This window comes from Trachurus japonicus, chromosome 6, assembly GCF_045865225.1.
Source record: "Trachurus japonicus isolate A0001 chromosome 6, Traja_1.0".
Lineage (NCBI taxonomy): Eukaryota > Metazoa > Chordata > Actinopteri > Carangiformes > Carangidae > Trachurus > Trachurus japonicus.
This window is the reverse complement of record NC_140912.1, coordinates 20,205,477-20,230,023: the sequence shown is the minus strand read 5'-3', so window position 1 is coordinate 20,230,023 and position 24,547 is coordinate 20,205,477. Positions and strand designations below refer to the sequence as shown.

General features: G+C 44.3%; 2 protein-coding genes across 8 annotated transcripts in view; one reads left to right on the top strand and one right to left on the bottom strand.

Annotated features, from left to right (window-relative positions):
* abtb2b (ankyrin repeat and BTB (POZ) domain containing 2b) overlaps window positions 1-11,513 on the top strand; it is a 43,482-nt gene extending 31,969 nt beyond the window's left edge. Inside the window, exons 4-17 of the mRNA XM_085779658.1 lie at window positions 4,590-4,742; window positions 5,299-5,464; window positions 5,636-5,725; window positions 5,911-6,012; window positions 6,284-6,380; window positions 7,211-7,346; window positions 7,790-8,067; window positions 8,168-8,346; window positions 8,441-8,546; window positions 8,960-9,062; window positions 9,150-9,237; window positions 9,421-9,489; window positions 10,179-10,292; window positions 10,411-11,513. Coding sequence (XP_085635784.1) covers window positions 4,590-4,742; window positions 5,299-5,464; window positions 5,636-5,725; window positions 5,911-6,012; window positions 6,284-6,380; window positions 7,211-7,346; window positions 7,790-8,067; window positions 8,168-8,346; window positions 8,441-8,546; window positions 8,960-9,062; window positions 9,150-9,237; window positions 9,421-9,489; window positions 10,179-10,292; window positions 10,411-10,644 — 1,915 coding nt within the window. The 3' untranslated portion in view covers window positions 10,645-11,513. The remainder of the gene's footprint in view (window positions 1-4,589; window positions 4,743-5,298; window positions 5,465-5,635; window positions 5,726-5,910; window positions 6,013-6,283; window positions 6,381-7,210; window positions 7,347-7,789; window positions 8,068-8,167; window positions 8,347-8,440; window positions 8,547-8,959; window positions 9,063-9,149; window positions 9,238-9,420; window positions 9,490-10,178; window positions 10,293-10,410) is intronic.
* A 470-nt stretch (window positions 11,514-11,983) lies between these two features.
* The window catches only part of brsk2a (BR serine/threonine kinase 2a), a 155,342-nt gene continuing 142,778 nt past the window's right edge, over window positions 11,984-24,547 (bottom strand). For 2 of the 7 annotated variants that reach the window (XM_085779662.1, XM_085779660.1), the window contains 6 exons: window positions 22,538-23,321; window positions 22,330-22,378; window positions 21,179-21,302; window positions 19,773-19,953; window positions 18,620-18,709; window positions 11,984-14,933 (listed from right to left, as the gene is read on the bottom strand). In XM_085779662.1, coding sequence (XP_085635788.1) covers window positions 14,761-14,933; window positions 18,620-18,709; window positions 19,773-19,953; window positions 21,179-21,302; window positions 22,330-22,378; window positions 22,538-23,321 — 1,401 coding nt within the window. In that variant the 3' untranslated portion in view covers window positions 11,984-14,760. Of the gene's footprint in view, window positions 14,982-18,619; window positions 18,710-19,772; window positions 19,954-21,178; window positions 21,303-22,329; window positions 22,379-22,537; window positions 23,322-24,547 lie in introns of all 7 variants that reach the window. The other 5 variants (XM_085779661.1, XM_085779663.1, XM_085779659.1 and 2 more) reach the window with 5 other exon arrangements.

Sequence of the window (24,547 nt, the reverse complement as noted above, 5' to 3'; positions counted from 1 at the left end):
AACTGGGTTGCATCTCCTCCTAAACTGATTAAAGTTTTTAAAACTTTGGGTTTACGACAGTTATGTGCAGCCAAAGGTAACATTTACAAACTGAGTGTGTGATTGCAAGTTTTTCTGTGAGACCTGAGCACAGATGTATGGGCAGTCTGCAACTACTTTTCTCCCAGATGTGTAGGTGTGTGTCCCAGAGCAACTATGTTAAAATATCAGTAGGGAGTGTTTTGCTATGTGTAAAGGTCAATTACACTTTTTAAACTGAAATATGGCGGCCTGTCTAAAGGTGACACTCATGCATATAAATGAGATGCATCGCCCACTTAAGTGTGTTCACAGGTTGAAGTCATTTTGAGGGCTTCTGCATCTTCTCTCATCCAAACACACACACAAAGACACATGCGGACATGCATGCACACAGAGCCAGCTGGCTCTTATACATTTAATAATGAACAGACACAGTGTGAGTGAGCTAAGGTGGGTTCCTCATTAGCATCAAAGGGAACAGAACTGCAAATATACGCCCCTCTTTTTTCTTATCCCGGCTGTTTCTTCCAAGTCCTCAGATGTTTTTGATGTCGGGTGTATATCAGCCTGGTTTATGTTCGCAGGATGAAATGATTTAGCATCCCGTTATGATGTCTACCTCGGAACATCTGCAACATTCTGGTTTTCTTTCTAGACATCTCCGTGTGCCTGTATCGTTACATGCCGCTCTGTACATGTGCAGTCTGTGAATGTTGTACATGCAGGACAGACTCAGGTGGCACAGGAAACGGCAATGCAAACCTGGTAGTGATTACATTTTGAGTGCATGTTAATGCTACAAACTTCTCTCCTTCAATGGGGCCTCTCCATCTCTTTGGCTCACCCTCTATTGAAAGCTTTATAAAATCTCTGGTGGAAACCCAAAACCACCAAATCTGTGTGGGCCACATCATCAAACATTATAGGGGAGTCTGGTGAGAGTGTTATTGCAGAATCCTTGAAACTACGAGAGACGCCCTTTTTGTTATGATCCTGTAAAGCTGGTGCTTATAGTTGTGAGTGATGATCTTGAATCGGAGTATTAGACTGCATGGGGTGTGGGAGGACAGCCACCAGTGTTTGTGTGCCTCCTTATGCCACAGTGTAGAAAAATACATTTATTAGTACTGAAAGTTATTGGCCAATCTATTTTAATGGTAAAATCACAAGTCTCAGCAGCAAAAAGAAGCACTGCCAAATCCCCCTCTAAATAGACCACCCCAACCACTCTGCTTCCTTCAGTAGATGGGAGGCAGCGCTAATGGATAGATGTGTTACTGTGATAAGAAGCAGCCAGTGGAGCTTACTTCTAACCACAGATGCATCCGATATGGTTACATCCCCCCCTATATGGAGTCTTTATGAGAGTAATCTGACTCGAGATCAGTGGTTAACCTTGACCCTTTGCAGCCCGTAATGGGGTCTGCTTCGAGATCTTATTGAAGTTTCTTACAGTGTAAACTCAAACACACTGGCCTCAGGTTATAGGACACACAGAGCATATAAGGCCAGTGCAGCGTGTGTGATGTTGCCTCCTGGGGGAACAAAAAAACCCTTTTTCTTTTCATGTTGGACAGGTTAGAGTTCAAACACACCTGACCACAATTTGAGCCGACTGTCATTTTTATGACCGGCCAGGTGGCGGTGGGGGGCGGGGTGTGCATGTATGTCTGTGTGCGTCCGTATCCCACTGTTCTCAGTGTGCAACTTTAACATGTTGGGTCAGTAGGCTAGCCAGAAGTGCTATCCAGTTTCAGTGATAACAAGCGTCTCTGCTTTGATGTTTCACTCGTGCTCTGGAGCTGAAGTTTCTGTTTCATGCTGAGGGGCATAACCCAGACATAGGGGTCAGAGATACAGGGAGAAAGGGTTGAAAAAAGAAGGAAAGATGAATTGTGGGATAGAGGCTATGTGGGTAATGGTACAGGCATGCTCCATCTGTCTACTGTTGTGGGCCACTGGCAAAGGTGCGCATGCACATATGGCCTCAGTTGATGTACATTTTTGAGTATAGCTACACACGCACACAAAAGTATTTCATTGGAAAACCGCTGTTTCAGGCCATTAAAGGAAAACACCACCTTCCTTATGCGGAGAATTTGGATTTCTCTGCAACACAGGCTGTGAAATGCTGATTGATAAAGTGAAGCACAGAAAATCTGACGGATCAATGTGCGTTAAGTGTTAAAAGCTGGACATGGTTGACTGAAGCAGCTTTAGAGCTGGATTAGTGCCAGTGCTGCATACATGCCTGGAGGCAAGGTAAAGTAGCAGAGAGGATGCCTTGTGGCTTCAGGAAGGACATATAAAGAGACATGCCCAAATGTGCACATGAACGAACAGACGCACACAGTTCAATTTGTGTTGAGTGCAGGCCATTAACGTAGGTATAAACTTTGATTCCCAAACCCACTACTCCTCCTCTCCTCAGGCTTTCTTATCAATCAACGGCCGCAGCACTATCCACAAACTGCTAATGACTGCCACCCAACCCCCCTCTCCCAGCTCTTTCCCAAACACTCAACCCATCCCTATCAGCTCCATTTTAACAGTTCCCTCTACCTCCAGCCAATCACCCATTGTCTGCTTGTTAACTGTCCTGTCTGAGTGACAGAAGATACTGTAGAACAGATAAAATAGAGTAAATGAACAGCAGGGTATCTGCAGGTTCATAGAAAAAGGAAGTCTCATTTATATTAGATAAGTCATTTCAAAGCCTTAATGATAGAATATCCACATGAGATTCATTAATACAAAATATGAAAACAAAACAGGTTTATTTATCTCTTTATCTGCCTACAAACCAAATTGAATACATTAACCATCTCTTTGGTAATTCACTTTTTACCCTGCCCACTTATGAAAAGCTTTTAACAGCCTGTTAGAAAAAGTTTGCATTTGTGTTGGGTTGAATTATTATTCAATTCAAGTACGTGTTACATAAAACAGAGTTTTAAAAGATCCAATGTTCACTTTCTGAAACCTTGATATGAAATGACATAAAATAGTTTAGAGATCCACTTCATTACATGTTCTAAAGGAAGTGGTGATGAATGATAGAGAGTGCAGCTGTATAGAAGAAGCAGCTCTATAGGAAACCACAGGTAGCTGCTTAAAGTAAACATTGTGAGGAGAATATATGGCACTGCAGTGGTCCCAATGCTCATTAACAGTAACTATAATCCCTATAGCGTGCACGCCACAGTGCTGTATGCTGGCATACTGCTCATTCTTTTCCCCTCCATCTGTATTCATGATATGCATCTTCCCAGAACAAAGGTGAGGCCACTGATAAGAATAACATCACAGCAGGAGCGAGGCAGCTTTAGTAACTCAAGATAACACAGGCAGTGTTCAAACAATCATTAACACGGAGGCTTCATAAGATCAAAAGCAAACAACAATAACACTCTCAATGTGTCATTGTTTACAGGCACATTCTATGCACATATGGCAAGAGAAAGGCACAAATAACAAGGGATTAATACCAGATAACTGGCTAGACGTGGCGGTGCAGATGGCTATATCACCGAAGGTTTCTAATTGGATTCAGAAGAATAGGTGTGAGAGAGCGGGAGTGAGGCAAGAAGGAAAAAAAGAGTAATCAAATAATCCAGATGACTTTCAGAATGCCACGTTCACAAATACCACAGCAGACTTAGTTTTCTGCTCTCTTCTATTCCTCCACTCATGTTTACCTCGCTGCGTCTCCCGTTAATGACATTTTCTCTTGTTCCCTCAGGCTCAGGTCCATCGTGTCAGTCAGTTCTAATTTTAGCTCTCTAACTGCTTCTGTTTCTTCTAGTTACTTCTCATTTTCTTAGTTTGTTTTCCCACTGTTTAGATCTTAGAAATTGTCTATGACAACGGCAGGGTGCTGCACCTTTTTTGTTTATCTCAACCTTTTGTGCTCCAGCTGTTTTAAAAATAGGCTGATTATTCAGAAACCACTGCCGCATGTTGTTTATCAAGCCACAGCGCATATTAAGTCATAGTTCTGTTCCCATCTTCAGTCATAGATTATGAGCAGAGAGAGCTGCTGCTGCCTAACAATCCAACCTGGCAACCAACATGTAAACACTCGTCATTTATACATGCGCGCATCTGTCACCTGGGCGTGTGTGTTTGCACGTATGATGACCTTAAAGGAGAAGGCAAACTGTGCATGGTATGTGAAAGCAAGCAGGTATGTGTGATGGGATGAAGTGAGGTGCTCTGTGCAGTGTCATATGTGTGGGTGTGTTTAAAGGTGACTCACTGTGTCCTGGTCAACGTTGGGAGGAAGCACAGCCAGACTGCCGCATAAGTCATCTGGTTGAAAACAATTTATGAGTTCCCTCTCAACATAACTGAGTCGTGACTGTTGGAGAAATGTTCCACTCAGCACTGTCTTATTTGGTCCAATACAACAGAGAGTTCATTTGAAATCAGTGCTTTATTACAGGGAAGCATACCGACATTCTAGTTGGAAACAAATGTCTGTCACCTTATTGGGATTGTAGCAGTTCTTATTGTACCAGATATAGGTAGAAGTTGAATCATCAATTGTTTTGTTTTTTTCTTCACAGGCCATTCCTGCTGCTGCCACCTCTGATGGAGTGGATGAGAGTGGCCATAGTTCACGCTGAGCATCGCAAGAGTCTGTTGGTGGACAGCGATGATGTCAGACAGACCGCCCGCCTCCTCCTTCCTGGACTGGACTGTGAACCAAGACAGCTGAAGTAAATGAAAACACACACATAACACGCAGTAGGAATACTGCGTCATACTTAATTTTTAAACTTGTTAGAAAACTGCACACACTGATATGAGCCCTCACAGAAACAAGACGTTTTAAGTCTAAACCTTATCAGTGTCCTCTGATAATAGCGATAATGTGTGTTTATGAAGTTAATCTAATTTGTGGTGATGAAACAAAATGTAATTTCTCAGTCAGCTTTGTGCTTTCAAATTTCCTTTGATCCGATGAACTACAGATTTGTAATTTAATTGGTTCTCACCAACAGGTTTCCCAAACTGTAGATGAATGAATGTTTTGCCTCTGCTGTAATGTGGCTAACTAACCCTCTCATGAAGCGTACCATTATTTTTAAAGGAAAGCATCATATTCAAAAATAAGAAGGTTGAAACAAATGATTTTGGCTCCCAGCGTCTTGTGTTTAATTTGTAATTGAGTGGAGAACAGATGTGTGTCTCCTCAGACTCAGTTACCTCTCACAAACGAAGGTGAAGCGGTCGTTCATTGTCCTTCTCTCCCTCTGTCCCTGTCTCCAACAGACCTGAGTGTTGCTTTAGCTCCTTCAAGCGTCTGGACTCCAGAGCTGCCACAGACAAATTCCATCTAGACTTGGGTTTCCGGATGCTCAACTGTGGACGCACAGACCTCATAGGTCAAGCCATTGATCTGCTGGGGCCAGACGGGGTCAACAGCATGGATGACCAGGTACTGCACATACAGTATATCTCTTGTCTTTATGTTTGACGTATGTTGAGTGGATAACTGCAGAGAAATACATGGGGAAGCACATCCAAAAGCCATTTTAAAACCCTTCTTCATAAATTTATTTCTCCTTTTTGATCTATTCATTGCACTTTTTTTGTGTTCATGATTCAGGGAATGACCCCTCTGATGTATGCCTGCGCAGCTGGAGATGAGGCCTTAGTCCAGATGTTGATCGATGCTGGGGCCAACCTTGATGTGGCGGTACATATGCTTAAACAATTTCAGATTTCGACAGATTTATTCAAATGCTACACTTTATGTATACTTCTACAGATTCCCTCAGGGGTTATATCCATTTTAAAGCACCTAAATTCACAGAGGCTGTCTTTTTTTATGTTTTTGTGCATGATCATGGCCTGTAACACTGATTTGTCCTGTGCTGACAGGTTCCACCATGCTCCCCAAAGCACCCGTCTGTGCATCCTGATAGTCGACACTGGGCGGCCCTCACTTTTGCTGTGCTGCACGGACACATCTCCGTCGTACAGGTTGGAAACACAAGACGCACATTTGAAACTCACCAGATGTAACTTGTGTAGAAACACCATTGTTTGACATGCGGTGTGACCGGGCCGGGGTACTTTCTACTGTTCTGCTACATGTGCACAATAAATGCATACCCTGTCCCAGGCTAACTGTGGATATAATGTTAATCCTTTGAAAAGTGGTTTGACAAATGTGAGGTCAGGGGTCAGGCCATAAATAAGTTACAGGATGTCAAACATTGCTTAATATAACAGATGTGGTGTGTCTCTACAGCTCCTTTTGGATGCAGGGGCCAATGTGGAGGGGGCCGCAGTCCGCAACGGACAGGAGAGCACGGCAGACACCCCATTGCAGCTGGCCTCGGCAGCAGGTGGGCAAACACACATGCACATACAGATTCTCACACACAGTGCAACCAGGCACAGCTGATGTTAGAGAACTCAGTGGGTCTGTGTCCCGATCTGATTTATAGGAGCTAAATTACTACTTCACTACTAAATTGCTCCTAAATTATACAGGCAGCAAATCTGCAATAGGGTCAATCAAATGAAAAGATGAATGGATGAGAGCCTCTGTAATAACATGTAGCAAAACATCTAATAACAACTGACAAATACAAAGTAGTATGTAGTAGTTTTCCAACAGACCACCGAGAGTAACACAGGACTGAGCTGTGAGTGACACACGGGCTGCAGCAGGAACGAGGAAATGCAAGGGTGAATGAAGGCACAGTGAGGAGCAGAGTGCTGCCTGTGGTTATTTAGAAGCCTCTGGGCAGCATTCCTCTGTGGGATCATCTGAAAGCCACACATAGCACTAGTGAAAGAGACACATGCTGCACATAGCAGCAATGACAGTATGTAAACAGTGCTCAATATAAATGGATTTCCTTGTTTGAAAAAGCATGGTAAAGCTTCATTGATCCTCGGGGCAAAATTGAACCGTCGCAGCACCAAGTGTAATAAAACAAGAAGGCAGCCATCTAGAGTATAAATGCACCAACATATAAAAAAAGGAATCACAGGAAACACCCAAACTAACAGAAACAAGTTTGAAACATTGGTAGGGGAAAAAAACATGACACCTCAAGTATGGTTGTGCAAACTGAAGATATTTGTGGAGGATACTGAAGAATATATCACTTTTAAATGTGTTGTGGAGTCGTCTCTGTATATAACTGACTATTCATGTCCTTCCCAGGCAACTATGAGATGGTGAGTTTGCTTCTGGCTCGGGGTGCTGACCCCTTATCAAAGACCCATGATGGAAACGCCCTCACATCTTCTCTCTACGAAGACATGAACTGCTTCAGTCACGCCGCCGCACATGGACACAGGTATGGGTCCAACAGTACATTGAACTGCAGAGAAGAACGTAACAGAAGTAACGTTAGTCATATCATACTGAACCTGAGTCCACATCTGAGCTTTTAGTGATTCATTCCTTTTTATCCTGTGATGAACTTGAAGTCCATAAAAATGAGCTTATGAAAGGGGAGTTCAGTGTCTGTTGGGAGTGCATATGTCTTTGAACACAATTTGGTGGTGTAAACCTCTCTCCACCTGTTCCCTATGTGTATGTGTGAACACAATGTAGACTCAACACTTCACATTCCAAAGTGAGGGTGATGGATTATGTAATCAGAGGGGAGGGCGCTGGGTCACAGAAATGAATGTATGGGTTCCAGTTATTTATGCTTTTGTACTTTCTTTGTCCTTTTCCTTCCTCCTTTGCATGTCCTCTTTCTGCCCTCCTCCTTCCTCATATTTATCTTGCCAGGAACGTGCTGAGAAAGCTACTGACTCAGCCCCAGCAAGTCAAAGAGGACGTCCTGTCTCTGGAGGAGATCTTAGCTGAGGGGGTGGAGGGTGAGGAGGCAGGGATCTGCCCTTTCATCCCTCTCTCCCCCCTCCCTACTCCTTCCTCCGGCCCTGGGGCCCTGCCAGAGGTGGGCATACCCCGTCTCTGCAAGGCCAGGATGAAGGCTCTGCAAGAGGCCAGCTACTACAGCGCTGAGCACGGCTACCTGGATGTCACCATGGAGCTACGAGCTATGGGTAACTATCAAGTAGCAAAAAGATCATGGGTTTACTTCTCAGACTATGCATACATTGACAAAAAAACAAACAAAAAATAAAACCCTTCTATCTCAACCAGGCGTACCATGGAAACTACATGTGTGGCTAGAATCTCTGCGTTGTGCCCAGCAGCAGTCCCGGGCGGGGGTCACCCTCTCCCTCCTCAGAGAGTTCACCACCATCAGGGAAGAGGACTACTGTGAGGAGCTGGTCACCACAGGCCTGCCCCTCATGTTTAATATCTTACGAACCACCAAGGTAGCGTCAAACTCAGACCTTCGTATTTCTGTTTCTCTTCCTCCTCATGTTTTCTTGTGATATAATGGCCTCCTCCCTGTTCGTTTTCTTTCAGAATGATGCCATTATCCAGCAGTTGGCGGCTATTTTTAGTCACTGTTTTGGCCCAGCACCCCTTCCAGCCGTCCCTGAAATGAAGGCAACTCTTTCAGCACAGTTGGGTAAGGAAACTATGATTCTTACATGCATATGAACAGACATGGCTCAGTGCTTCAGAGTGGAACACTGTAATGGCTTTATGTTGTCACTCTTAAATGGTGTCAGAGCCTCATTATTGAATAATGTCCTGATTTTTTCTTGGTCAATACATAATCATTTAGTGTATAAAATGCCAGAAAATACAATGTCCACCCTTATTTTCTAAAGTAATGTGCTTGTTTTGTGTCCAAATTTTCAGTTTACTATCATATAAAACAAAGACAAGTAGCAAATCCTCAGAATTGAAAAGCTTGAACAAGGGAATAGTGAAGTGGATTTGCTTTGGGTGGGGCTGCCTGGAAATCAACTTGAATGCGTTAACTCTATTTTAGAAACATGACTAGAGTTATAAGGAGGTTCTGTTTGTTTTCTGCAGATCCCCACTTCCTGAATAACCGGGAGATGTCAGATGTAACATTCATGGTGGAAGGGAAACCGTTCTATGGTCACAAGGTTCTGCTGATCACTGCATCTGACAGGTGAGTGCAGACATGTTCACATCGGGCAAACCAAAAACATTACCTCACTCCCGAAGGGCTGTGAGTAACATTCATGTTTTCTGTCAGGTTCAAGACTCTGCTGGCGTCCTCTGGACCAGATGGAAGCCCCAACAAGGAGGTTGAGATCAGTGACATCCAGTACAGCATTTTCCAGGTAATTAAAACACTCCTCCCCCGTTTCCTATAAACACTGTCTCATTTATGGCGTGATACTGAATTAAGGTTGATGGGAAAAACTTAAGACACACAGATATGCATGATGTATGTCAAAACATAATATTTTTGTACTATGACTGTGTACTGTGTACTATTGTTCTGACTTATGACCTTTCTGCAGATGATGATGTCATATCTGTACTGTGGAGGAACAGAGTCGCTGAAAACGAATGTGTCTGACTTATTGGAGGTGAGCATCACTAGATACACACCAACTCTATGGACACTTGTGTGAAAGAGTTTTGTAAATCATTGTTTTTGTAAAGTTTTTGCCATAGAAATGAGTGTGTTGAACTGGAGTCTAATGAATAGCCTATATGACACTCCGCTAAGAAAAATAAGAACCAACTTCAGCTTCCAGGCTAGCTTTGTCCTTCCACCTGCTTCTATGCAGTTGTTTTCCACTCAGTGAGAGCAGCTAGATTTTTAATGATACTTTGCTGATGCTGTGAATTCCACTTACGGAAAAAATTAAATTTGTGTTCACACAGTTAAATGATGATTACACTCACATAACACTAAATGTTAAGCTGCTCGCATACTAAACTATTGTGATCACAGCAGGTCAAAGTTTGAAAAGGAGGTAAACTGAGACGGTGTTTAACTCTTGGCACAAGAAGCTCAACCTTCACTTTTATTTTAAACTAATTGATTTTCAAATAAATTAATTACATCATTTGCCAAAACTAGGAATATTTATGTCTGTGTTTATCTTTCTGCTTTAACATAGGTGAGCAAAATATTATATAATGTTAGAACAAAGTATAAAAAGCAACACAGTTATGCTATGTCTATGCTTTGACTTTTGTTGCGTTAACTCATTGCCATGACAGTGAGTGTAGCCCTTGTGTTGACACATGCTTCTCTTTTCTCCTGCAGTTGTTGTCAGCAGCCAGTCTCTTCCAGCTGGGGGCACTACAAAGACACTGTGAACTCATCTGTTCTCGTCACATTAACCTGGATAACGCAGTCAGCATCTACAAGACAGCCAAGGTAACATTTATACTTAAATGCGATGAGATACACAAAACTACATGATGTTACACTGTAAATCATATCTATTTTTATGTGGCAACAATACATGACCGTTACATTGTCCTGTCTTTTTCAGGCTCATGGTTCTTTGGAGCTGAGCTCATTCTGTGAAGGCTACTTCTTACAGCAGATGCCCGCTCTGCTGGAGAGAGAGGGCTTCAGGACGCTGCTGTTGGGACCCCCGGCAGCCCGACAAGGGAACAGTTCCACCTCCATGCTGGTTCACAGCAGGGGAGACTCACCTCTGGAGGAGCTGGAGGCCACCCTGGCTCAACGACTACGCTCTCTCTACGTCACCTCCAGAGTCTGAGGACAACAGAACGGATGCTGAGAAGAGAGAGGACAGAAATAAGTGGAAGAATATGGCAGCGTTTGAGCGGAAGTTTCCTTTTATCACTTGACACAGGATCAGATCTTTTTATAGGGATGACTAAGTGGTTGGAGTACAGATGTTTTCTCAGTAGAATCTGATCCCGGCTTGTGTAATAAGCAACTTCCACATTACTTTGACACTGGGACACAGATCAGTGAAATATTTGGCAGCAGTTAGATTACGCTCTGCAGTCAATTCAGTGTTTTTCTGCCAAGCACTCCATCTTGACATTTATTGCAGTGTACAGCATGTTTTTGAAGAAGAAAACTGGACAATGTGATGCTTTTCTCCGAGGCTCAGGAAGCTTAACTGGAGAAGCAACAGATGGATGCAACAGGTGGCAACTCTGAATCATGACACAATGCTGCCCTCTAATGAACAAAGCTGGCAATAGCAATTATTGCCTCGGAGGATTGGGATCAGTGGCACCTCCTGGTTCTGACTGAAGCTATGTAAAGTGTTAATAGACTGAAGCATCTATTATAGAATCAAGTGAGGCAGCCATGCTGGACTTTTGGCTTTGTCCCATTTCAACTAATAATGCAGAGTGGGAGGAAGGAGGTGGACGAAGTGCCTCCAACATTGTAATGTAAATTCTGGATTAACAAATGTACTTTTTATGTAACTATGTTTTTATTTTCTATTTTTAAAAAAAGAGTACAACCGGAGAAACAACACTTATTGAAGAGTGGGATGGACCTTTTCTATTTAATGAGAAAAAAAAGATGTGAGAGTATTTAACGGGGTGTTCCCTTTTTATTTTGTTTGTAATCCAAGGAAATTATTAATATTATTGTTTTTCAAAATGGTTTTGTGTAGCTGTTGTTTTTCCAGGTACACTTAGACAACAGTTAATTAAGCTTATGTATGCTGAGGTTAATGCTTCTACACAGGTACAGCAGCAGAATCTAACATTGGATTTGAACTATAAGTTCTGTTTCAGTGCTGATTATTGTAATAAACTGGCTTACAAACCTGGTCGTTTTTTCTGACACTAACTATTCCAAACCGCTTGATGGTCATCTGGTTGTGAATTGGTAAAGACTCACCTGGAATAAGGGAAAAAATCAGACTTGCAATAGCACAAACCTACAACATGGAAGTCCTTACATGTGCGAATAAAAAACAACACACAATTACAGGAATTGCTGGGATGGTGAAACGATGCACTACATAAATCTTCTGTGCTATAAAGTCACAGCAGCTTTACAACACTATTAACAGTTCTTTAAAGGAGTGCACTTACCCATACATGGAGGAAAAAGGAAAACAAACACACCATAACTGAATGAGTTTATTTGTTTCAGCACTGAAGATGCTCACAGTTATGTTATATGGGGATTACATCAGTAAGTTTTGTTCCTGCTCTGTCAAAAGGCCACTCTGGACCTCAGAATCATTGGATGTCCTTAGTGCTGCTAGCTTCCCATTGTAGAAAACAGAAAGGAGGGTGAACAATAGGGTATTGCTTTGCGTTTGTAGTACTGATATCCCCTCCCTGTGCCTCTTCTACTTCGAGTAGAGAGAGCCCAGACCTCTGAGCCTTCCAGAGAGAGGTACAGAGTAAAGGAAGCATCGTTCAAAAACTTTGTGCACAAGATAAGAGGAGGAGGAGGAAGGGAAAGATCAGCAGGAGCAAGGGGACAATAAGAAAAAAAAGAAAATAAGAAAACAAAAAGAAGGCCAGAAATAAAACAGAGGGCAAAAAGTAAGGGACAGAAGGGGAAATTTAAAACGTTATAAAGGTAGTTTTGTGGAGAGAGAATTGATGAAGGCTGAGAGAAGGAGTGAGTTTTGGCATGGGACATTAACACTAAAGCCATGCAAAGAAAAGCTCATGTTTGACATGCACACAGCAATACAAGCTAAAAGCATAGAGCAGGAATCCCCAGCATGGTTGAGAAGACAATCAACCCCCAAGGTTTGTCTGTCTATTTACAAAGAGAAGAAGTCGACTGGGATCTGTGGTGTCCTTCTCCTCAGGCCTGGCCTACACGCACAATAATATGAAACTGACAAATATCGATAGAAGAGCGTATTCCCTCTCCAAAAAGAGGCTAAGTCTACATTCTTAAATTACTGGTAAATCGTTTTTTCCCAAGAGTTCCCACAAGTTCTTGCTCCCTCAACAGAGAGGTCAGGCAAATGAGAATTTGTGACTTGTCAATGTTCACATAATTCTGTCAGACCAAAACAAAAGAAAAGAAAGTCTGTTTTTTTCTTAAAATGTTGCCCCATTTACGAACACACAAGAGGGTAATAAATAACATTCAACTGACCTAACAGCTTTGTTCATATAAATAGCCAAGTAATAATAAATTAGGAATCCAAACAGTGAGATGAACAAACATGAATAAATAAGGACAAAAATACAAAAATATCCACAATTGCATTTATCATGTCATTGTTTTTTTTTGTTCCTCTACTCCTACTGCTGGTAAGTGAGACTAAGAGAGAGGTATGAATGGAAAACCATAGACAAAGTGCCGCAGATAACAGGGAACAGGAATGTTTGGAATCAGTATTAGGTCAATCAAACAAAGACAGAAATGATCATGTAACAAAAATACACAGAAGAATTTAAAATAACAGTATGTGGCAGGCGCAGGTTTACCAACCTGTCCCTATGGTATCTAAGCATAGTGTCACCACTAGATATTTCTTTTTTTTTTACATAAGAAATGATATCAGTCTGTACAACAGAATAGATCATTCATTTTAAATACCCACATACCCACCCGCGTCCCTCCCCCCAACCCTATACTATCATATCATCTTCCCCACTGCCCCCGCTGCCCTGTTCTGCTCACACCCCGCTCCTCTCTGAAATCACAATTCCAGTCCATTTGCAGCAATAGTATTAAGTCTAATAAAGTCAATTAGTATTTTAAACCCAGTTTCTTGACAAAGAAAGTACATTAAAAAGCAAACAAATACAATCCAGCAAGCATCTGCGTCGGCTGTTTGGGCTTTCCACAAAACTCCTCCCCCTTCTCTCCTCCTCTGAATCAGTCAGTTTTTTTTTCTGCATGTCTTCTTTTTGTTGTTGTTATTGTTGTTGTTCATGTTCTTGTTAATCCATCCCAGAGTTTTTTGTGCATACTGAACCTGTGCATGTATGCATGTATAATATGTTTTTTGTTTTTTTTGTTGTTCGTATGTGGTGTCTTGTTGTAAAATGCTTGTTTTCCAATTAGTCAGTGCACCTTGAGCTCGAAAAAACAGGAAAAAGGGGGGGGGGGTTGTTGGGGGTGGGAAAGTGTGCGTTCTTGTGTGTGTGGATGAATTGTGCACGTGTGTGTGTTTGTGTGTTCTTAACATGAGTGGGGTACACTAAAGGTATGTTCAACGACTACTGATGGCTGACAGAGGTGTAGAAGGGGTGCAGAGGGAGATGAAGGTTGAAGGTAGAAGTCTGCGTGAAGGATCTGTTTCCATGGTAACTCCCCCCCCTGCATCCCTCACACACACACACCACCCTTTTCTGAGCGCACCTCTAAAAGCAGTCCTCCGTCAACAAATGTCCGTCTCTCCCGGCACGCTTGGGGGGGGGTGTGGTTGTTGTTGTTGTAGTTGTAGTTGTTGTAGGTGGTGGTGGTGGTGGTGGTGGTGGCAGAGGGGCGGTGGTGAAGGGAGGGCGAACGGAGCAGGGAGCAGGAGGAGGGGCTTAATAGGTTTTCTGGATAATCCCTGGTATCAGAAATAAGTCAGGTCATCATACAGGTTAGCAGCAAGGGAGCAGGAAAAGAAAACAGTACGGTTGGGTGGGGTGGAGGGGGGGATGATAATGGTGAACACTGAGTGGGTGATGAAAAGGGGAATGGATGAAGTGAGGTGTGTTTGTCGTGTAGGTGCAGTATGCTGTTTGTAAAATATCACTTTGATTCTCTTAATATATTTCTATCTATATAAAGTCATTTTATACAAAAAGAAATGTCCATAAATGATTATATACATCTAGCTTTGTACAGATAGAATATTCTCTCTGTGCCGCTGGCTTATAGTGATACTGGGATGGGTTTATGCGCTGGCTGGACTACACAGTGTCTCAGTTTAAGACTCCTCCTGTGTCCCCAAAGACGCCACCGACAACTTGGGTCTTTCTCGGCCAGCGGCCGGGCTTTTGGTGTCATTACTTTCTGGCTCGTGCCTCCGGGCGTGCATGGGCGAGGGGCAGTGCTTGGAGGGCGTGCCAGGGGGGTAGGGCACCTGTCCGTTCTTCTCGTCTGAAAAAAGTTGTTTAATTACGTCAAAGAAGTTACTCAATGGGCTGCCTAGGTACACAGACGGGAAGAGAAGAGGACATAAAAAAAAATAGGGGAGGGGAGAAGAGAGAAGAAAGAGAACAAACAAACTAATGAACAATGGGGTTCACAGGAGAGAGACACGACTGCAAGTGAGACAGAGCAAGCAGAGGCAAAGGAGGAGGAGGAGAACGGAGAGGAGGACCAGACAGACACAGCGAGGGATGAGTTCTGCCGGAGCAGCCACGACGGAGACCATGGGATGTCTGAGCTCCCGTAAAAACATGCTTTTGTTATAGCACGACCAATGAAAACAGACAAGTAGCCATTCCAACAAAAACTAGAGATGACAGCAAATAAATATAGCCTCGTCTTGAACTGATAGTACAGTAAAATTCTTAATCATATAAACTGTGGCTGGCTGCACAAAAGAAAAAAGAAAAAGCGTGGTGTGTCATCTGAGTGCTCAAGCAGGTCTGAGCAGCCAACACTAACACAGATGATGGAAAGAGGACAATGAGAAAGCCCGGAGTTGTCCTTGAAGGATTCAGAAAAATATGTCAGTGTCTCCTCCTCTGCTTTTGTCAAACTTATGATTTTCTTTTGAAGTTTTTGCAGACATCATTAAAGAGCAGGAGGGGAATTTGAACCACAGTTAATCAGATGATGTCTCATCGAGTCAAGTTACTGTTTGGACCTAGAAATCTGTCTGGAGCAAAGAGACAACCTTTAATCTACACGTGTCTTGAGTTCAGAGTTGAGTTTTACACTTCAGCTCACTACACACACACACACACACACACACCCGGGTTGGTTGCATCACCTTGTGCTACTACTTTGAAATAAGAAGAAGAAAAAAATCCAGCTCATGAGATTTCACGAGTCAAAGCTGTGATGAGTTGCATTAAGGTCAGAAATAATGTTTCAACTTCAACTGAACAAGATATGTGGATGCTAAATGCCATATCATAACTGTTGGATTGCTATAAAAACGGATAAAATGCATGCGGCTAAACATGCTCACTTTTTTTCTGCAGGATCTTAATGGTCTCACTGCAGGTAGGAGGAGTGGTAAAGACGCCAAAACATGAGAAATCGGGCAAATAAAGAGTCAGTGCTGTTTTTGTTAATGGTGCACACACACACACAGCACATCTCTGGGAAGTATTAGTCACACAAATGGCAGCACTGTTTCTGAACACTAGACAGAAGAAGTCATTTGCACAATATGTAGAGTCCTGTGGGCCGAAAAATGAACAGTGACAACATCAGTAGGGGTAGGGGGTGCTGCAAAGATTACAAAACAAACAAACACACACACACACACACACACACACACACACACACACACACTGGAATGGTCTGTGTATCAGCACTTAATGTAAGGGTATTGAAAACTGGAATCTCTTCTGTGGTTAGTTTGAGTTAAAAAGCCAGACAATTTGTATACACTGGCAGTGTGTCTGCAGAGGTATGGAGATTAGGACCGACTTCATCTAAGCATTTTAAATACTGTTTGTCTATGTGTGTGCATGTGTTGTGTGTGTGTGTTTGTGTGCACATGCATGTATGAATGTGCCACGGTTGGTTTTGACTGCTCCATCCAGCTGGAAAATGGTTGCAGCCAACTTCCCCCTAATGTTCCTTCTATCCTGTCTCATGTTTTCACTTCACTCCAGCACCAATCTGCACATTTTCAAAAATGTGCAGGATCCTCCTGAAACTAAATGATCTCAGACGCTCAATAAACCAGAGAGACACCGTCCTCTTGTACCACTCTCCTGTGTGTCTGTGCTACGTCCTTCTACTCTACTCCTTTTATTGTTCCGCCCTTCTCTTGTCTTCCTAAGCTGGGCTTCCAGGTATGCTGCTCTTAATGGTGATTAAGGAACACAATGACCAGGACCTGATGAAAGCCTTTTGTTTGACACACATTGGTATGCAAAGCCATCTCTGCTCTTAATTACAGAGACTTGCTGCTGTTTCCTCTGAAAGGCTCTGTGGTCAGGAGGCACTGAAGGTGTGTTAGGTCAAAGGAAAGACAGAAGGGTGGGGGAAATTAAGTTTAACAAAGCTTTCAATCACCCATTGACCTGCTTTCAGATTCATATTATATCCGTTGATACTCTCAATGTGAAGGCATGAACTACACTTCAACTGACCTTTCTTTAAAAGCTTTGTTATATCCCTAAGAACTATTTTCTCATACTCTCTAGGCTACAGTCTAAATTTCACTTTTATGTTGTCACCTCTGCTGCACAGAAAGAAAAACACACAGCAGTCATTAAAACCTGATTTGATTCTAATTTTACCCTTCCCACATCTCAGCCTGTTAATTAGCTCAACAATATACACAATCAGAGGTAATTGCTAAACTTACTAAGCCACGGCAACATTTGAACAGGCTGTTAAATATCAAAACAAATATCGTTAACAGCTGTCGTGACTGACTGAATGCCGACGAGGAGGAGTGTCAGGAGAGATACACCTCACACTATTCACTTCCAGAACAGCAACGCACAACGCACAACACCACAGCTCTGTGACGGCTATTGTTTAATAAGCTCCATCAGACATTTAGCTGGAAAATGGATTTAAAAAGGGAGAATGAAAGACACAAACATGCACGCGACAAGAGATCGCTCCATTCAGTCACACAAATCCATCTTGTATGTTAGTTATTCGGGATGGAGCAGATATCTACAGAAAACAACAAACGAACACCTCCTCCTGATACAAGTGGTATTATTTCAAGCTGATGGTGTTGCCCGGTCTGAGCAGCAGGTGGCGCTGTTGTCAAGAGGATGGCCACACAGACACACACACAAACACAGCCATTGATTCACATGGAAGGACACGCAGAGAGCAGACGGGGAGGAGTAGATCCCTTATTTCTCTCTTCTTTTTCTGAGGGAGAAGTGGACACAGCCCAGAGGTGGAAGACAGGGTTCAGGGAGTCGACCCCGCGATCAATGAGAAGACAGACAGGAAGAAGGAGGGAGGTTCTAGTATTGCCATGAAGTCCACTGGGTAAAGAGTTAGGTGGTGTTTGAGGTTAGCCGACAGAGGTTCTGCATCTGTACGCTGTATTTAGAGGAGCCGATAGAGGCCAGTGGACGGGGGGGACGAGGGTCCTACTTAACAGGCGTAAAGAGAGGGAGAGAAAGAGCAAGAGAGATCGCTTGTCAGGTGTGGTGTCGGTGTCTCTGTCTCGGTGCGGTGCATTGTGGGAGCGCGTTGAGGTGCAGTGTTGTTGCCATGGTGACAAGCTCCAACGATCAGTCTTGGAAGTAGGAGTAACAGAATGCGAATCAGCAGCTTCCCCTCTACCTCTACTCCTAATCTTCAGCGCCAGGGCAACGAGACAACATTTTGACCCGCGGTCGGTCGGTCGGTGCTTGAGAGCAACTCCCACTATTTCATGGCAGCGAGGCGCCGGCATGCAGAGGGAGATGCTTCGAGAAGCTGAGTGACTCGGGGGGGGATTTCAAGCACGAAAGGGGGGGAAGAGGAGGGCAGGATTTAGCATAGCTTCAGCGGTGAGAAGGTGTTTGTCAGAGGGGTGGGATGAGCGGATGAGGCGGTGGGGGTAAAGGTGAAGAGGTTTTTGGAAGGATCTTAAATTTTCTTTTTCTCTTTTCTTTAGTGAAAAAGAAGTTCTTACTCACCAGACAGCTGTTGGACACCGGGCTGGTCATGTGTGCTTAACAATTGGCTCTGAATCGTCTCCACTACTCGCTTAAAGCGCCGGCTGGGTCCTACACACGGGACATGCAAACACACGGAGGAGACACTGACATAATCAGATGCATTATACTGGCTACAACAATCAGTGGGGTAAAAAAAGAGATGTAGAAGCAGAGGAGAGAGGAAACACACACATACACAGGTGCATAGTGTAGTGTGAGATGTGAGCTGGGAAAGCTGCAGAGAGCCTGAGATGATAAATGGAGTCCAGAGAGGAGTGCTACTGTGAGCCCCTGCTGTCAACCTGTTGTGTACACTATATGGTCAGTGACATGGAAGAACCAACAGACTCAAAACATCCACCATTACACTCCATTCAGCTCAAACGTGCCCCCCTTGAGTGTGTGTGTGTGTGTGTGTTTGACTGTGTGTATGTCTGGAAGAAAGCAAAATAGATCATGCATGTGGTTCTGCGAGACAAAGCATGCACGCATGATTGCATGGTATGTAATCTTGCATGGCCAGACCTCATCTTGTTCCGCTCAGGGAGGTTTGGGGGGAAAAATCTTATCAAGTATTCAAGACTGCAAGAACTTTGAAAATCCTTAGGCAGCTGTACTTGCTGGCAGCGAGTTGGACAACACCTACTTCAGTAAAACAGCACTTCTGGTTTATTTGTTGGCTGGATTTATAAACACGGTTCCCCACAGTGTAATTTTATTAGTTTGAAGTGTGACAGCATCCCACTTGACATTTAAGGACGGTCTTCCCCACACTTCTGTAAGCTGGAATTTGGAAAGACCTCTCTAAGTGTGATGAGGCCAAAGACATAATGCGCATTAGTCTGTCCTGTGAGATCTGTTGTCTCACAGGAGGAATTCCCTGACTTTGAACTTGACTCTTTTGGTGTGAACTGTCCACAAGAAAGGGAAGTTTTTCCCTTCCTATAAATTCAAGGCATCCTGTTTTGCTGAAGTAGCTTGATTTCCTTTTTTCATCACTTTCTTCTGAGTGGCTCTCTGGTGATCTGTTCAAGGTGCATGACGCCTCTTGCCTGAGGCATTCAGGTGGGATGTGCATGTATAGAAAATGAGCAGATGGATAATCTCCACATGTGTGTATGTGTGTCCTGACCTGAGAGCAGGGTGAAGGTGACAGAGTAGATGCCATTCTCCTTAGTGGCAGCCGTGCTCTCCGTGTAGGTGATATCCACCTGAAATTTAACCGGCTTCTGGAAGACTGTAGGGCCGGCTGTGGACTTGTACTCTGCTCGAAAACTGGTCTGGGAGATCACACTGTGGCTCAGACTAGGAATCTAGGAGGATAGAAGAGAGAAGAGAGAGAGGGAGAAGAATAGTCAGTGCAGGAAAAACAGACAGAGACATAGAGATAGGAATATAAAAAAGGGTAGTAAAAAGAAGCAAGTAATGGGATTATACATCGGGAGCATTGATGTTTAATTTTTCTCCCACACCCTGCAAATGACAAGGTGAATAAACCCTCATTAAAATACCCTCCACATATTGCGAGCCACAGTTGAAACTCTAAGGAGATTAATGCCTCAGCGAGTAGCCATGCATGCCGGGGAGACTTAAGCTAATGTAATCTTGAGTCATCCAACAACATTGCACTCTCCCACCTAAAATGAATTTGTATGCCCAATGAACAGGTGAGCTCTGAAATTGTCACATTCCGCCATAGAACTGGAGAGGGTCTGACATTCCATTAATGTGAGTGTGCTGGGAGGTATAATTCCACTGATTCAGGTGTCCATCTCCTGTCTGGAATACAAGCTAGCATAACCCGGGGGAGAAAATAGCTACCCAGCCCCCTCCCCACGGGCGGAGGAAACAGATTGACGTCGACATGCACTGGCAGAGTTTGCATTTACTAAGTCTTTGTTAAATCTAACTGGGGTGAGGATAGGTTCTGTTCAGTTATGTACACTGAATATCAACTACCACTGCTGAATGTTTGTCGATACTTATTCTGCGCCGCTCACTGAGAATCCCTCATGTTGCTTTATGTATTTGTACGTCCACACCACATACACACACACTGATACCATTTACAATATTTCGCAATTTCTTGCGCTAAATCTAAATATGCACATGAACATGCACACAGGCACACACACACACACACACACACACACACACACACACACACACACACACAGAGGCTCAGTACATGGCACTGAGGGCAAAGCATCTATATGCTAATGATCAGTGCTCTTTGTTGATTTTCTATTGACCTCAAGTGAGTCGGCAGTCAGAGAGAAAATAGAAGCGCTGAACACAAGCAGTTTACTGAACTGCTACATGAATCAGAAGCATGTTAGCAAACGCTCGCAGAAAAGCTGCCTCATAACATAGGAAATAAGCGCTGCTGTTAGAAAACGCACTCTGCACCAGACAGAAGACATACAGGTCATATCTGCACAGGAATAAAAAGAGGTCAGGGGGCAGAAAGGAAAAGGGGTCATGGGTAGGAGAGGTAGAGAGAAAGAAAATAATGTTATGCAAGAAAGTGGTGTCTACCGAGAGAAAGGCTTGAACGATGTCTGCCTTGATGGAGCTGAGAGGTTTGTCTTTGATGACAATGAAGATCTGCTCCTCTTTTTCCAGGTTGATGAAGTTACCAAACCAGGATTTTTTGGCAAGTCTGCAAAGAAAGACGAGAGGTAGAAACACAGATTTTCAGCGGCATGTTTGCATTTGTTTTTGTCTTGTTTCCACTCATTCCACCCTTTTTGTTCCCTTATTTTACACTTTTTTATATCCAGCAGCCAACACGCAATCTCTCCCTCTCTTTGCAGCTCTGGGGAAATGGAGAGGAGCAAACGGAGGATAACCCCGTGGGAAATGAGCTAAAACTGTGTAGGGGAGGAAAGTTGTCTGACATTTCACCTTCTTTGCAACTGGGTATGTGTAAATGTGTGTAAGAGAGGGAGCGATAATTGAGGCTCTCTGTGAACAGAACTGCGGGTCCAGAAGGGGCAAAAGTAGATGAATTCACCACTGGCCTCAGACCAGGTGTACCTGCACCCACTAATAAGCCATATGGACTCCTGTTTTCTGGCACATTAATATTTAATATGATTCTTGAAAATGTTGATGGATTTGCACATCTCAAAATTCAGAAAGAGGGAGAACACTTCTTAGAGACAAAGAAAACAAACATTGTGTTATAATGTCTGCAGGGATATTTAGGGGTATGTTGTTCTCCTGTATGAAGCCTTTTACAGCTGGTGTATGATTGTGTATACGTGTATGCAGGCCAGTACCAGCCTGGAGAAGATCTTTTTTTTGCCAACTCTCTACCTCCTTCCAGCCAGGATGTTCTTTCCGGCCAGGTGGAAATGGCCAAAACCAGACAGCCAGCCAGCCAATCAAACTGGCATATCTAGGCCAACCTTGAGTTATCCGGCCCCTGGGAGCTCAGCAACATCACACAGGCTACCTTCCTCCCCTCATAACCAACCCACTACCTCCTGCTTCTCCAACCCAGACCAGACCTGAGGTCATTACAGGGAACTCAGCAGGCAAAAATCAAACATTCATGGATGTAATACTTTCCAAAACATCACGCTATCAAGGGCGAGCCTGTTTGAGCCAGTGAGCGAGGGGCCGACAGGTTATGCATAGTTATCATAGCAGAGGTGGCTTCAAAAAGCACAGTGTCTACTCACTCTGGGGAAGACTCTGGTGTGAGGCTGGACATCTCCTCTTGTGTGGGAACTGTGCGAGGAGGGTCAAAGATCAGACAAAGGTTACAGATCAGCACAACACAAGCAGATAAACACCAGGGGGCTCTCATTAAGATTTATGAGAATGCAAGATTGTTCTGCATTTGGCATAAAAGAAAAAACAAACTTGTATCTGTTGTGATGTCAGTACCTTGGAGTTTCCTGCGGTGGAAGCGTGGCGAGCCCAGGAAGCTGTTCTTGATGGAGTTGAGGCGCGTCCGCCACGGCATGCCTCCAATGGAGGGGCTGGGGGGCGGCGTTGGGGTGGGGGTGCCGGCCGGGCTGTCCTTGGGAGTGTGCACCGGGGTGCCCTTTGGGGTGGGGAGGGGGCTGCCTCGAGGGGAGGGGTGAGGGGTAACCTGTATGAGGGGGATAGATTTGGGCGGGTGGTCAGTGAGTGAAGAAGGCGACGGCGCCACGGGATGGAAGTGGTGCAGCCGGATGGGCGACAGCGGCACCACCGGGCTGAAGGGCACGGAGAGCTGGGGGCTGGCGGCGAAATGGGAGCGCCGCACGTGGGGGCTGTTGACAGCGGGGGCACTGGGGGTAGGGGATGGGGATGGGGAAAAGGGGGAAGATGGGGAGGATGGGGAGGTAGGGGTGGGTGGCACCGAGGTGGAGGGCGGTTGTGGTGGGAGCTGGCAGGGAATGGAGGACTCTGATTTGGCTGCAGATGCTGCATCTGGGGAGGTTTCTGGAAGCGGGTTGGACCGTGTGGCTTGGAGGGGCTTTGGGGTAACTTTGGGCTTGGCGGGGAGCGTCTGCGTCTTGTTTAGCGCTTCCGGCAGGGGCTCGCTGTTCGGAGCTAGCGAGTTGGGGGTGGAGATACGCGGGCCTGCACGATTGGGGAAGGGCTCTGGCGACGGGCATGGGCTGGTGTTCGGGGACTGTGGCAAGTCTGGGGACTGAGGTGGAACACCAAACTTTCTGACAGGCTGGAGTTAGAGGACACAGTGTGAGGGCGCACGGCACAATACAGGTGGAGGAGGGCAAAAGACAACGAATAAAAACACATGGAGACACATACAAGCACACAAACACATAGATAAAGAAATAAAAGATACGAATAAACAACCACACAGGCAGAAGTAGAGGCAGCCCCAACACAGAGGCAGGTGAGAAGTGTACATACATGGGAGCGATGGAGGCATTGTAAACAAGAAAGACAGAAAAAGAAAAAAAAAACATGCAGTTAGGCCTGTTGAGTATAACTTGTGTCAAAAGAAAATAAAAGTAAAATGGGAACATAAAAAAACAGCAAGCGATGCACACATTTTTTTTTTTGAAGTTCAAACAAAGAGGTGATATCGGACAGACTTCACTTGAATAAAACATAAGGACTCTGCTAGCGGACACAACCAAGCAGACACAGGTGTGAGAGACATGAGGCCAGCTGTGAGGACAATTTGGGCCGTCTCAGTAACGAGAGGAACACCACCGCGCCGCCTCTGCTGTGAAATCTCCAGTTTCCAGAAAGGTTTATTGATCTGTTTGATTTGTAATGGTGAAATTGCAGCCACAATGGCACGCTGATCAAGTATTTTCCCTTGGCCACCTCCTCATCTTCCAGACACAGATCTGAGAAAATAACCCCACACAGAGCCTCTTGCTGAGAGCACAATCCAGGCTTTGGGGTAGGTCTGAGAAATCAATTTCCCTTTCAGATCAGCCTGAAAGAACCTGTGTGGCGTAAGGAGCTCGTCTTAGGATCCTGGCTAATCTCGAGCCCTCTCAGGTTAGTCGGCTGGAAAAAGTTTACCGCAAGCTCCCCCAAGCTCTGAGCAAGAGCAAAAAAAAAAAAAAAAAAAAAGTGGGATTTTCTGAAGCATTCCCTGAGCTGGATTTCCACAGAGCTCAGGCCACAGAAAACAGAGAGAGGGATAATAAGCAGAGAAGATGGAGAGGAGAGAGAGACAGAGAGAGAGAGACCTATTTTCTTTTGGGGGAGGTGTGGGGCAGGAGAAAGTTTTCTGATGTGTCACATTCACTGCGTGTGTGTGTCAGCAGCATCAGCATGTTGAGTTTACAGGAAGACGCAAATATCGACGCTGTGGTGTCTCATGTGAAGCCTGATCTAACACCGGATATGAAGAGCTTATCATAGAGGATCCCTGCTGCCTCCAAAACACAAAGGTCGATCTCCACTGTGGATTAAGACTTA